Source organism: Typopeltis vanoorti, chromosome 7 (assembly GCF_054136105.1).
Source record: "Typopeltis vanoorti isolate ZY-2024b chromosome 7, IOZ_Tvanoo_1.0, whole genome shotgun sequence".
NCBI lineage: Eukaryota > Metazoa > Arthropoda > Arachnida > Uropygi > Thelyphonidae > Typopeltis > Typopeltis vanoorti.
The window spans coordinates 51,758,886-51,774,643 of NC_143555.1; the positions used below are offsets into that span (position 1 = coordinate 51,758,886).

At 36.9% G+C, this 15,758-nt stretch overlaps 1 protein-coding gene across 3 annotated transcripts in view; it reads left to right on the forward strand.

Moving 5' to 3' along the window:
- The window catches only part of LOC150104674 (putative pyruvate dehydrogenase E1 component subunit alpha, mitochondrial), a 204,556-nt gene that overhangs the window by 142,382 nt on the left and 46,416 nt on the right, over positions 1-15,758 (forward strand). For all 3 annotated transcript variants that reach the window (XM_090395866.1, XM_090395868.1, XM_090395867.1), the window contains exon 8: positions 4,510-4,618. In XM_090395866.1, coding sequence (XP_090251992.1) covers positions 4,510-4,618 — 109 coding nt within the window. The remainder of the gene's footprint in view (positions 1-4,509; positions 4,619-15,758) is intronic.

A 15,758-nucleotide genomic window follows, 5' to 3' on the forward strand; every position in this document is an offset into this window, starting at 1 on the left:
ATCCTCAACAGCCTTCTGTAAAACCACATCTCAAAAGCAGATATCCGTTTCTTATCTGACTTTTTTAGGTTCCAAGTCTCGCATCCATAAGTCGCTGTTGGAAAAACAACTGCATCTAAAATCCTCAACTTTGTTCCCATGGAGATAGATCCATCCTTCCAGATTTTAGACAGGTCTCTGACTGTTGTTTTAGCCATTCCTAACCTTTTTCTGACATCTTCTGAACAGCTATTCTTCACATCAATAATGGATTCCAGGTACTCAAACTTGCTGACTTCCTCAATTCTTTCTCCATTAAGATACACTTGTTTCTCAAGAGCTTCTCTGTTTGTTTTTCCTTTGGGAACCATGATCTTTGTATTGCTAGAATTGGGTTGAAGTCCTCTGTTATTACTGATCTTGTTAACTTTGTCAAGAATTAATCCTAGTTCTTCCATGTCATTACAAAGGAGTACTGTAGCATCAGCATACCTCAGATTACTGATCAATCTACCTCCTATCCTAATTCTTGTCCTGAGCTCATCCAATGCTTCACGCATGATGTCCTCCGTATATATACTAAACAAGTGAGGAGAAAGTAAACATCCTTGTCTAACTCCTTTTCCAACTTAAAGCCAGTCAGTCAATCCAACACCTGTTCTTACTGTGGCTTCTTGTTCCTTATACAAGTTGGCTATCAACCTGATAGTGTGTTGAGGAAAACCCATTCTTTTCATTACTTCCCACAGTTTCACATGCTCAACACAGTCAAAAGCTTTAGAGTAGTCTAAGAAACACATTACCAGAGGGAGTCTGAATTCTTTATATTTTTCTATGATCTGTCTAAAGCAAAGGATCTGATCTCTGGTGCCCTTACCTTTCCTAAAACCTGCTTGTTCCTCAGGCATCTCTGCCTCAACTTTGGCCTCAATCCTATTTAGCATGATCTTTAATAAAATTTTGCTTGCATGAGATATCAAACTAATAGTTCTATGATGAAAGTTTATTTTTCACTTGGTCAGACTCTAATAAATTTAGTTTAATCCTTTATCCAAGTGTGTGCAAACAAAGTTTGCGCTTGAAAGTATCTTCAGGACTGGGGTAAAGTGGTACAACACCGGGCAACTCCTTGCAAAGGTGGAGCATGCTACCAACAATCCTATCTCAGTATCTCCAATAATGCAAAAACACATCTCCTTGCAGATATGTATAATGTTATGCATTAAGGGAAGGGCCACTACCCAGACTAGTTTTGACCTTTATTGAGGTCTCTTCAGTGGGAGCCAGGCCCAAGTGGAGATACCAAGGCAGAAGCATTAGCAAGGTCATCTCCTCCTATAGGAGCTGCCAAACGGCGTGCCACCTTTTTATTAAATTACTCTGGATTTAGAGAAAGATGATGAAATTTTTTTTTCACTTGGTCAGACTCTAATAAATTTAGTTTAATTTGCAAGGAGTTGCCCAGTGTTGAACCACTTTACCCCAGTCCTGAAGATACTTTCAGGCACAAACTTTATTTGCACACACTTGGATAAAGGATTAAACTAAATTTATAATAGTTCTATAATTCTTGCATGCCTTCATATCACCTTTCTTGTGTAGTGGTATGAAAACTGACTTCTTCCAGTCTCTAGGCCATGATCCTGTCTCCCATATCCTTGTAATCAATCTATGAAACACTCTTATCCCTCCATCCCCTGTGGCCTTAATTAACTCATCCGGGATTTCATCTGCACCTGGGGCCTTATTGCTGTCAAGCTGCTTAACTGCTCTTTCAACTTCATGCCTAAGTGGAGGAGGTTCCAAATCAAAATTTTCTTGGTGAGAGGACTCCACAATTTCTTTATCCACTCTGCTGTACAGTTCCTCACAGTATTCTTTCCATCTGTTTTTCATTTCCAACTCTTCTGTTAGTAATGATCCATTCCTGTCTTTGATGACATTCAATTTAGGCTTAAACTTGTGCTTTAAGTCACAAACTAAATAAAACATTATTTTATAATTATGCCTTCTCATCTGGAACTCTATTTCTTCACATTTATTAGTATAGAACTTTTCCTTGTCTTGCTTGATGGCGCTTCTGATTTCTCTATGTAATCTCTTGTATTCTTCGGTCCCTGTATCTCTTTGTTTTTCCAACCGTCTTCTTTTGATTAGTTCCCATGTTGAATCTGATATCCATGGGTCTCTTGGTTTTCTTATTGGGCCAAGATACGTCTTCATTGTATCCTGTATTATCATCTTGACTCCTTCCCAAAGCATTTCTGGTGAGATTTCCTCATTGGTCTCCAAAAAATCATCCAGCCGAGTTGATGTTTCTTCTGTGAATCCACTAGGAATTACTCTAACATCCAATCTAGTGGAATGTGCCTGACCTGGAAGTGTTCGGAGTCTTAGTCTTTCTTTGGCTCTTACCAGTTGATGGTCTGTACCACAATTTGCTCCAGGACAAGTATGCACATCAGAGATGCTTGTCTTCCACTGCTGGAGAGCCAGGATGTAATCAATCTGGTGCCTTGACCTATCAATGTTAGATGTCCAAGTATAGGTCTGTTGTGGATGTTTCTGGATACAAAAGCCTAGATACAAAAATAAAACTATTTAAGTGCATGTATTGAATCGGTTCTTTTATATGGATGCAAAACATGGCTGATTTCAAAGGAAATACAAAGAAAAACTACAAACTTTCATAAACCGATGTCTGTAGAGCATACTTTAAATTTGGTGGCCACAAATTATGAATAATGATGACCTCTAGAAAAGAACAAATCAGCGGAAAAAAGTCAACAATGAAATCAGAAAACAAAAATTTAGATTAAATAGATTGGACATACACTTAGGAAAGATCATCAAAAAATCTGTTATGCAGCCCTAGAATGGAATCCAAGATTGACTTTAATGGAATGTGAGAAGAGTTTTGTAGAACTAAGACCAATAACAAGGATAAGGGACTGATGGAAGGCATTTACACACTCCTGATGGAATCTGGGAAAGAAGACAATGATGACGACTGAATATGCCAAATGTTAATAAGGTTGGGAAGCCTAGATGGAATATCACAACGTTTTTACAAGAATGTGCTATGGAATTAACTGCACCATTAACTTGGCTGTTTAATGAAAGTCTTGCAGTGTGGAAGGAGGGTAAGGCAGTATCATAAAATTATAGTAGAATGGAGGTATCAAACTGTAGGCCTGTTTGTATTTCTTCCATAGTTAAGATTTTGGAGAAATGTAAGAACTCGTATACAGAATTGGCCAGATGAGTGTAATATTATTTTTGTGGGGCAGCATGAATTTGTTAAAGGATGCTCTGGTTTTAGTAATCTGGTAACCTTTTGCATTAGAATAACAAGAGCAGTGGATGAGGATAAGCCATACATTGTCATTTTTTTTCAAAGGTACGTGACAGAGTGCCACGTGACAAGTTGATTTTTAAGTTGCAACATATGGGTTTGAATATTAAGTTATTGGATTGGTAATTGGCTGTATTTAAAGATTAGAAAGTTGTATGCAGGGGGGGTGGGGGGGAACAATATCAGGGAGTAGGAAGATTACAAGTGGAGTTCCATAGGGTTCAGTACTTGGACCATTGCAATTCAATCTTTATATCAGTGATACCATTACAGGACTACAGGGAGATGTTTAGTTGTTTGCAGCTGTTGGAAAGGTTATTAGTTAGAGTCAGGGCCTTCGCCAGATTAGATCACGCCCTGAGGCAAACAATTAAATATTGTCCCTGATGGATTATAAGACAAAAATATAAGAAAATCTCCAATTACTATTTTGTTTTTATTACAAGGGAAACATTAATGCAAAAACAATATGGCTGAACGAGTGCCCGTATTAAGCCATGCCGTGAGGCAGGCTGCCTCTATGCTACACCCTGTCGACGGTACCGGTAATAGTGCTAATGTATTGTCTCTTCAGGAGGATTTGAATATGCTAGAAAGATGGACAAACAAATGGGGATGTCAGCTTAATGAAATTAAAATTGTTTAAATTATCAGTTTAATGAAATTAAACTGACATCCCCATGCACAGTTTTAAAATTTGGGATCCACAGATGTGATACTTCGTACTCACTTGGTGGAAGTTATACTGCAGTATCTGGAGAGTGATGTCTGTCTACAATATTGAAAAGGATTATTCATATTACATAAATATCTATGACCTCATGAAATTCTAATAATTTAAATAAAAGAAGAAAAATTAAAGTATTTATTTATTGCCTTATAAAATCAACTGAATATCCATGCATTTGGAATATGAACCTAAAAAGCGAAAGCTATTACTTTGTCTCTTACACGAGTACAGTCAAATTAAGATTTAAACACAAAGGAAATACATAGTGTATCTTGTATAACTAGGCTGTTGCCTAGCCAACTATTTTATTTTGTTATTTTATTTTATTTTATCTTTTCAGTTTTATTTTATCATTAGTTTCAACAGGTCACATATTTAGTAATTTTAATGTTAATTCAGTTAACAAAATATAATTGTTGTGCTCATAAATATAACCTTATTTCAGCTATCGAACTAGAGATGAAATACAAGAGGTTCGACAGACTCGTGATCCAATAACATCTTTCAAGGATAAGATAATCACTGCAAATCTTGTTGAGAATGAAGAACTCAAGGTTAGTTGTTTTAGTAAACCAATGTGATTATTACATTATTGTGCTGTATTGCTTATTTAAATGCAAAGCACTAACTTTTTCAGTGAGGTCTAAAGTTACATAGACTAATTTTCTTTGGATTTTAAGGAGATTGTTTTCTAGAATATTATCTCACTTCATTACATACAGTGACAATGATTTACAGTGTTGCACCATACAATTAATTTTTATATATAATTTACAAATTCAGTGCTAGTTTTCTTATTTTTGTTACATTTCATTCCTGCATTTTTGCAGGTACAAGTAAGGTACCTGAGCCAAATAAGGCCCACCTTATTTAAAACTTGAATAAGTTAGACAATTGTTTAGATTAATTGAAACAACAGTGTTCATATTAAAGTTTGTATTATCACTAATTAAAAAAACACAAATAAGTTCTTGCAGTAATTTATATTTTAACCAAGTCTTTAAAAAACACCTTGTGTGGGCCTTATTAAACCATAGTTTAATAAAGCCCTTGAATAAAATTAAATATTTAAAAAGAATATAACAATTATTATTAATTTTAATCATAATTATTAGCTTAAGAACAGTCATAAGGGCATACAAATATGCCACATTCTTCTTTGGTGAGACCAACACACACTCTTCATGATGCCATTTAAGACACCGTGTGCATTGCCTCATACCAGCAACCTTTTCTTCTCTGCATCCATGGCAGTACTATCCCTCTTTTGAGACTGTTTGTTCCTTTATTATTTTTTTTTTTTTTTGGTTCTTCCTGTTTTTTAGTGGCAGCCTTCTCTTTCTTACTATCCTTTTCTTTGAAAAGATCTTTGGTCACTCTCTGGCCCATATAATTTAACGCTTTTCTTCGTGGTGTTACCTTTACAGCTGCATAATTTGGCATTAACTCCTAAAATGATGACTTCAAATAGTTCTTTGTTTTTAGATTTGCCAATGGAATATCATCATCAGAGTTATCTGAATCATAAGGTGGCGAATTAGGACATGTTCTTACAGTTACTGTTATTGATGTGGGCCTCCTCATTGTCTGAATCCAAAGATGTTGAGAAGTAGAGTCGAAGTGGACGATCTTGATGTCTTGGTTGATAGACATAAGACTTGGACCGGTGTTAGAAGAATCGGAGTTGTAGATAATTGGATGCCTGCAAACATTCAACCCAGAAGTAGTCGAAATTGGTTAAATATCTTCAGGATCCTCTTCACTTTTCACACTTTGAGATTGCAGCTCAGAAATTTCAATTGATACAGATTGTGCAAATGCTTCTTCAGAAATGGCATCAGGGTTAAACGGATACAGGCCTGTTGCTCTGAATCCACTGATGATATTACTGTGGGTCATACACGTTGACCAGACTGTACTGAGAACTATATTAAAACGTGCTTTGGTCAGTCTTCTATCAGGGTTTTTGGTACACGAACAACGTGAGTTCTTGATCCCAATGATGCTCGAATGATTGGTAGATAGCTTTGTCTAGAGGCTCTAGTTCGGGAGTGGCATTTGAAGGAAGGCATCATCATCAAATTCCTGCCATGTACCCTCAAGGGGTGTACAGGATATGATAGTACTACAAGAAAAATTTACATCATTGCTAACTTCCTATCTACAATTTTCCTCCAGATCAGTCTGTTACTTGTGAATACTCCAATATTATCAGATCTTATATTTCTGTCGTCTAAGGCACTTTGTACCGTATCAATCCATATATCTTGGTCTTCCTCTGGGTCGTTTTCCTGCCAACCTGGCAGAGAACACTTGTTTTGCCAATCTTTCCTCGCCCATTCTGTTTAAATGACCATACCACCTGAGATTAGCTCGGCATTCCTAGATGCTGACAATGTCAAGTTCTTTCCTTATATCCTTGTTTTTAATATGATATTGCCATTGATGCCATCTGTTCACCCCTCTAATCTTTCTCAGGATTCTCATATCTGTGGTCTCTAGTCTTTGGTCAAGTGTTTTACTTCTGACCCAGCTCTCAGATCCATAAGTTAAAACTGGTTTGAACACTGTCTTGTATACAGCTAATTTAGTGTTCTGACTAATTTCTCTCTTATTCCATAAGAATTTATTCAATTGACTTCCTACCATACCAACTTTGCTTATTGTTGTCTATTTCCATATTTAATTTACCATCTTCACTAAACATACCCTAAGTAGGTGAAATGTTTTACTTATTCCACAGGTTCTCCATTCACAACACAGTTGTCATTTTCAATGATTCTGCTTATTTTCATTGTCTTTTTATTGCTGACCTTCATACTGTATCTATTACAACAGTTATTCAATTTAGTCAGAGAATCTTGCAGACTTGTAGTGGATTTATTTAGAAGTATAACATCATCCGCATAAAGCAAATAGCTGACATTAACATCTCCAATTTTGATATCATGTTTAATACCACTTTCCTTCATAATATGATCCATATAGATAATGAATAATAGAGGGGATAATGTACATCCTTGTCTCACACCAGATTTAACATTAAACCATTTTCCTGTACTTCCTTCAATTCTAACTGCTGACTTACAACTCAAATAAAGTATTGCTTGATATAATGCCCCATTGACACCATATAACTGTAGCATATTGAATAGCTTCTCTCTTGGCACCTTATCATATGCCTTTTCCAGATCTACAAAACTCAAATAGAGATCTTTGTTATATTCCCATTATTTCTCCACTATTTGTAATAAAGTGAAGATCTGATCCTGACAGCCTCTATTTGGCCTGAATCCAGCTTGTTCTTCACCAAGCTTTTCTTCCACGATTCTTCTCATTCGTTTCTGAAGTATACTTGCATATATCTTAACTGGAACACTCAGTAGGGAAATACCTCTGTAATTCTCACATTCAGTTTTATTTCCCTTTCTATATATGGGTACTATGAGCTCTACTCCAATCATCGGGAATTCGTCCCTCTGTCCAGGCCTTCTGAACTATGCAGTGCAGCCACTGAAGACTTTTATACCACCATACTTCAGTATTCTCTCTCTCTCTCTCTCTATGTTCACTGAGCATCTATAGATGCCGTATGGTCACTCCGATGCTCAGTGATGTTCCACATCATGCCTCACCATGTATTCCTGTTGTTTGCTTTTCTGGCAGCCTCAACTCTCTGAAGATCAGTCACTCCACACATACCATCCATCCATCCATCTCATTGATGGTCTACCCCTGCCTCTTTTTCCAGGAACTTTACCTTCTAATACTGTTCTGAGAAGTTCTCCTTTCATCCTTTCTGTGTGTCCAAAATATTTTAACTTTCTTCTTTCAATATCCTTAAGGAGCCTAAAGTTCTACTAATCTTTTCTAACACCCATTCATTTGTATGCCTTTCAGTATATGATATCCTCAACAGCCTTCTGTAACACCATATCTCAAAAGCAGATATCCATTTCTTATCTGACTTCTTTAGGTTCCAAGTCTCACATCCATAAGTTGCTGTTGGAAAAACAACTGCATCTAAAATCCTCAACTTTGTACCCACGGAGATAGATCCATCCTTCCAGATTTTAGACAGGTCTCTGACTGTTGTTTTAGCCATTCCTAACCTTTTTCTGACATCTTCTGAACAGCAATTCTTCACATTAATAATGGATCCCAGGTACTCAAACTTGCTGACTTCCTCAATTCTTTCTCCATTAAGATACACTTGTTTCTCAAGAGCTTCTCTGTTGGTTTTTCCTTTGAGAACCATGATCTTTGTCTTGCTAGAATTGAGTTGAAGTCTTCTGTTATTACTGATCTTCTTAACTTTGTTAAGAATTAGTCCTAGTTCTTCCATGCCATTACAAAGGAGTACTGTAGCATCAGCATACCTAAGATTACTGATCAATCTACCTCCTATCCTAATTCCTGTCCTGAGCTCATCCAATGCTTCATGCATGATGTCCTCTGCATATATACTAAACAAGTGAGGAGAAAGTAAACATCCTTGTCTAACTCCTTTTTCAACTTGAAGCTAGTCAGTCAATCCAACACCTGTTCTTACTGTGGCTTCTTGTTCCTTATATAAGTTGGCTATCAACCTGATAGTGTGTTGAGGAAAACCCAATCTTTTCATTACTTCCCACAATTTCACATGCTCAACACAGTCAAAAGCTTTAGAGTAGTCTAAGGAACACATTACCAGAGGGAGTCTGAATTCTTTATATTTTTCTATGATCTGTCTAAGGCAAAGTATCTGATCTCTGGTGCCCCTACCTTTCCTAAAACCTGCTTGTTCCTCGGACATCTCTGCCTCAACTTTGGCCTCAATCCTATTTAGCATGATCTTTAATAAAATTTTGCTTGCATGAGATATCAAACTAATAGTTCTATAATTCTTGCATGCCTTCATATCACCTTTCTTGTGTAGTGGTATGAAAACTGACTTCTTCTAGTCTCTAGGCCATGATCCTGTCTCCCATAATCCTTGTAATCAATCTATGAAACATTCTTATCCCTCCATCCCCTGTGGCCTTAATTAACTCATCTGGGATTTCATCTGCACCTGGGGCCTTATTGCTGTTGAGCTGCTTAACTGCTCTTTCAACTTCATGCCTAAGTGGAGGAGGTTCCAAATCAAAATTTTCTTGGTGATAGGACTCCACAATTTCTTTATCCACTCTGCTGTACAGTTCCTCACAGTATTCTTTCCATCTGTTTTTCATTTCCAACTCTTCTGTTAGTAATGATCCATTCCTGTCTTTGATGACATTCAGTTTAGGCTTAAACTTGTGCTTTAAGTCACGAACTAAATAAAACATCCTTTTATAATTATGCCTTCTCATCTGGAACTCTATTTCTTCAGATTTATTAGTATACAACTTTTCCTTGTCCTGCTTGATGGCTCTTCTGATTTCTCTATGTAATCTCTTGTATTCTTCGGTCCCTGTATCTCTTTGTTTTTCCAACCATCTTCTTTTGATTAGTTCCCATGTTGAATCTGATATCCATGGGTCTCTTGGTTTTCTTATTGGGCCAAGATACGTCTTCACTGTATCCTGTATTATCATCTTGACTCCGTCCCAAAGCATTTCTGGTGAGATTTCCTCATTGGTCTCCAAAAAATCATCCAGCTGAGTTGATGTTTCTTCTGTGAACCCACTAGGAATTACTCTAACATCCAATCTAGTGGAATGTGCCTGAACTGGAAGTTTTCAGAGTCTTAGTCTTACTTTGGCTCTTACCAGCTGATGGTCTGTACCACAATCTGCTGCAGGACAAGTATGCACATCAGAGATGCTTGTCTTCCACCACTGGAGAGCCAGGATGTAATCAATCTGGTGCCTTGATCTATCAATGTTAGATGTCCAAGTATAGGTCCGTCGTGGATGTTTCTGGAAGCAGATATTGGTAATAACTAATCTGTTAGCACGGGCAAATTTTAAGTCTTTCACCATGGGTGTTACGTTCACCCAGACCAAACATGCCACACTCCAGCGTCACTCTCATGCTCTTTCCCACTTTTGCATTTAAATCTTCTAAGATGTACAGCATGTCTCTCCTTGGTAGGCAGTCCAAAACAGTTTGTAAGTTTTCATAAAATTCTTCACTCTCTTCTTCAGGCCTATCCATGTGAGGTGCATAATCTACCACAATTGATACATTGGTAGGCTGAGCCTTAAGTCTGATGGAGAGTATCTTATCATTAATGGGGTTATAACCAAGAAGACTTCTTGCCTGAGCTGTCTTCAATATCACAGCTACCCCATGATGTTTTGAATCACCACCTGAGTAAATAACTAGCTTACTATCCTGTCTTTTGAAGTGACCTTCTCCATTCCATCTGGTCTCTGTAATTCCCATGATTTCAATTTTATACCTATCCATCTCTTTACAGACAATCTCAAGAGTAACCATCTGTAAACCCTCGACATTCCATGTGCCTATGGAATAATTAATCTTATACATTCTGTGTTGCTCATTCACAGTATCACTGACTTTTAATGGAGACTGTAATATAGTTCTCGAACAGGATCCTCTGCGTAAGCCCTGAACGCGGCTCTCATTATTCTGCGCGACAGCCGATGCAGCATGAGATGCGTTATTAGGCACAATCATAGTAACATTTTGGAGTGAAGTCACTGCAAGAAGAAAGTGATAGGGTTGCAGAGGCCCTTTCCACATAAGATGAAATAGCAAAATAGGAAAGACTCACCCCTAGCCCTCGAATACTCTAATAGCATTGGGGGGAAGGTAGCAAGAAGAAAAGAAAGAAGGAAAGAAAAAAAAGGGGAGGGACCAGTCTACAGATAATATAACAGATGTATATTACATGAAGTAAGGCATGGTCCAGCATCAGGTACCTCGGATTTGCCATGCTCATGCTCACTAAAGTTAGCCCTTGAGGCATATTTCAGCATTTCTGGTCAAATATCATATACTCCTGCTGCCTTTCCACATTTTAAGCCTTTGATGGCTTTTTCTACTTCAAGTATGGATATGTATTCCTGACTGCATGCCTGTTGAGTGTTTTTTACCACTGTGCTGTCATCAGTGCTTGTTTCATTTAGCAATTTCTCAAAGTAATTACTCCATACTTCAAGGATATCTTTTTCTGCTGTTTTCTTGTCGCCTTTATCATCTCTAACTCCTTTCACAGTACTCTTTACCTCCATTTCTAAGCTTCTTCAACAACCTCCAAAATATTTTGCCGCCACCTTGATATTTATTTTCTATGTTCTTGCCAAAGTCCTCCCATGACTTTTGTTTAGCTAGTTTTACACAGTGTTTAGCTTTCTTACATTTGTCTCTGTATTCTCTAAGAACACAAGCTGACTTATTTGCCAGGAACTTTTGATATGCTTTCTTCTTTTCCTTTACTGCCTTTTTAACTTCCTGTGTCCACCATGGAGTTCTAATTTTTCTATCCTTGCAGACAACTTCACCACATGCCTCTCTAGCTGAATCAATCAGGGTTTTCTTCACGGCTTGCCAGTGAATCTCCAAGGTTTGATTCCTGTTCTCAAACTCTTTCATTTTTTCTTCAATAATCTTTGTGTATTTTAGTCTACAGTTCACATTTGAGAGCTGCTCAACTTTTATTCGCTTTAAAACTTTCTTACATGTTATTCTTTTCAATATGAAATTCAATTTTATCCTGTTCAAGACTAAATAGTGATCACTTCCAATTTCAAATCCTCTGTGCACTCTGGTGTCCTGCACAAGGGAGAAAACATCACTATCAACAATAACATAGTCAATGAGACTTTTCTTATTTCTTGCCTCTTCTCTCCATGTGAATTTGTGCACATTTTTATGTTGGAACATGGTATTAGTAATAACCAGTCCATGTCCTGAGCAGAAATCCAACAAATATTTGCCATTATTATTAGCTTTGCTCTTTTCTCCAAATTTTCCCAAAATATTTTTGTATGTCTGACAATCATTTCCTACTCTGCTATTTAGATCCCAAACAAGATTCAAGTTTTCCTTTTTCATTGTGTCAGTTGCTTTCTCTAAAGCCTCAAAAAATTCCTCCGCTTCTACCTTAGTAGAACTGTCTGTGGGACCATAGGCACAAATAAGTCTCATTGTCCAGTTCCCCATTCTGATATTTGCCCACATCACTCTACTTGAGACTGCCTGCCATTCAAGAAGATTAGCCTCATATTTAGTGTTGAATACAATGGCTACTCCTTCTTTTCCTTGATTGTCATTGCCTGAATATAACATTTTGTATTTATTGCTCAGAAAGATCTCACCAGTTTTTGTCTTTTTTGTTTCAGTCACCCCTATTATATCACTCACCCCTATTATAATAGTCACCCCTATTACATCACTCTAATTGAGACTGCCTGCCATTCAAGAAGATTAGCCTCGTATTTAGTGTTGAATACAATGACTACTCCTTTTCCTTGATTGTCATTGCCTGAATATAACATTTTGTATTTATTGCTCAGAAAGATCTCACCAGTTTTTGTCTTTTTTTGTTTCAGTCACCCGTATTATGTCGATATGGTACTTATCTAATTCCTCAGCTAGCTCCATTTCTTTGCCATTCAGGCTTCTTATGTTGATAGTACTGATCTTTAATTCTGGTGATGTTGAGTTGGGGGTGTTTTTTTTTCAGATTTGTTCCAGTAGCTGACTTTTCGCTGTTCACCCTGGTTCCCTTGTGAAAACAACGGGGCCTTGTTTAACCGGGCGACACCCCATCCGGCATGAAATTTTATCATGTTGTACCATCATTTTGTAATTTGGTGTTTAAGCCAATAAGAATTACAATATGGTCAGCTAAATCCCCAATTGCCAGCCCATCCTCATTCGTTCAGTATCCAGGTAGATACCTAAGAGGGTGCACCATGAGAAGGTGAGGATTGGACATGAGGTCAGAAGTTCTGGTCGGTTCTCCACATTCCTTTAAAGGCTATGTGGAGGTCTCCTCTCAGTTATACAGCTTTGACCATTAAGCACCCCCCTTTGAAGGGAGGCAGTACAGCAAAATATTATTCTTCTCTGCAGTATCAACTATGAAATAATCGAAGTGCGACTATCCCCCATCAAAAATCAGGAGACATTTTCCAGGAGCTTTATTTTTTCCAAGATGGTTAATGAAGTCGATGAATAATGCTGTAGTCATGCTCCCCTTTGGTGCCATTCTTACTAAACTTCCAGGAGGAAAATTATCATTGAACTCAGTCTTGTGCCTTTTACCTTTGAAGACAAGCATAGGGGGAATAGTAGACCCTATTGCATTTACACAACCAACAACAGTGACATTCTCGGCATGTTCTGAAACAACGATATGTACTCTTCAAGTACCTTTTTGCACTAAGATTGCCTGCTGATTATGTATTGTAAGACGACATCCCTTCTCATCCATGTTGTAGAAGCGTTCTGGATGATTATTAATGTCCAACTTCTCATAAAGCTTCTCGACTACATCAAAGTGCTGCCTCACTATGGCTTTATTTAGTTTTTGAGCTCAAGCAGGATTCAAAAATTGAGCTTTACGTTTAGAATTTGTTGGGTTTCTCTTTAAAAATAGGTTCAACCAATCTTTTCCTGTGAGGCCACTTTCTTTACTGAAGTTATTCCTAATTTCATTTTGTTCGCAAAATACACTAGTGGTCAAAATTGTGGAAACCTTTTGAAAAAAGTGTATTTTTAAGGTTTGATGATTCATAACACCACTTTTTTTTGTGTGATACCATAAAATTATATATCAATGGAAAGATAATTTAATCAAGAATGTAATGTAACAAAGTTTGTCCAATTATCTGTATTCTATGAAAAGTTATAACCAAACCAGAAAAAGCACAACTTGCTTAGGTTGATATGAAGCAGCTTTCCTTCATTTGAATGTAGCCAATGAGCATGAGTGTTTAGAAAGCCAATCAGGTGTCATATCGTTTTGGAAATGAGCCAATAAGGTCACAGTAGGATTCAGCTATTGATGTCATGTATTGGAGCTGAGAGGAGGACATTTGTCAGTGTGTTATGTGATTGCTGTTAAGTTGTTTTTTTTTTTGTGTGTGTGTTCTTTCATTTAGTGAGCTTGTAAAACATAATAAAATTAAATAAATGGTGCAAAGAGTTGACTTGTCACCCAGAAAGTGATGTAAAATAGTACTATTAAGTGAACAAGGCTACAGTTATGAAGAAATGAGAAGAAAAATTGGTGGAAACTTAACCAAAGGTGGTGTTTCTAAATTTTTGAAGAGGTATGAGGAGACTCATTCACTACAAAATGAGACTGGAAAAGGCAGGAAAAAGTGCACAACAGCAAGTGCTGATAGAAAAATTGAGAGACTATGCCTTCATGACAGAAGAAAATCATCTGGGTGTATACAAGATGAAATGGCGCAATACAATGTGAAGTTGAGTGCAAGGACTGTTCATCGCAGACTGCAGGAATTTGATCTAAATGCTAGAATTCCACAAAAAAAGCTTTTTATCTCAAACAAAGGTGAAAAGATTAAACTGGGCTAAAATCCATGTTAACTGGACAGCAAAACAATGGGACAGCGTATTTGGAGTGATGAGACCAAAATCTCCCTATTTGGTAGTGATAGCATAAAATACGTAAGAAGAATCAGAGAAGATTTGCATCCTGATTGCATTACCTACCATGAAACACCCACTTAGTGTTATGATCTGGGATTGTATGACATCATAAGGTGTGGGCAGAATTTGCGTGATTAATGGGAATATATATGCCCAAAAATACATAAATGAAATACTTGAGCCTAAACTGAAGCCTTCCGCACGTGATCTTTTCCAAGATAATGAAGCATTTATATTTCAACAGGATTCAGCTCCATGTCATGTTGCTGCTGTGTGCAAAAAAAAAGTGGTTTCAAGATAATCATATTCCACTGCTGGAATGGCCTGGGAATAGCCTAGACCTTAACCCAATCGAAAGTCTATGGAGCCGACTAAAGAAACTTGTTAGTCAGAAGCAACCCACCAATAAAACCCACTTAATAGAAGCAATAATTCAATCTTGGTTTCACATTATAACAGCTGCAGAACTAAAAAACTTGGTTCACTCAATGGGAAGGCTTTTGTAAGGCCGTAATTAACGCCAAAGGTTACCCAACTAAGTATTAACTCACATTGTGAGAATTTTTGTATATCTCATTTTTTCTATGTTTTCACTTTTCTTCTTTATAACTGCTGTTCTAATAAAAAATCCTTCATAAAAGTTATTGCATTACATTCTTGATTAAATCATCTTTCCATTGATATATAATTTTATGGTATTACTCAAAAAAAAAAAGTCGTGTTATGAGCTATCAAACCTCAGAAATACTTTTTCCAAAAGGTTTCCACAATTTTGGCCACTAGTCTATAAAAGTTTGCCTGCATATAGCTTTTGGAGTTAAAGGGACGCCAATTGAAGCAAATTTTACTATTCTTTCTACCAAGTTCTTCTCTTGTGCTTTTGTTAGCACAGTATTTCTTCCTAATCTTTTCCTAAAAGTTTAATAAGGCCCATCAACAAATTTACTGGGCCTTATTAACCGCAGCGAACTAAATTACATCGCATCTATTTTCACGTAAAATATGAATTCAAATCAATTAAAACATTTTTTATCCTAAAATTGAATGTTGAAAGAACAATTTAAATATAAAAGCAATGCGAAAAGAACAATATTTTTAATTCAAATTTACGAATTATTGCGGCGTAATATTATTAAACGG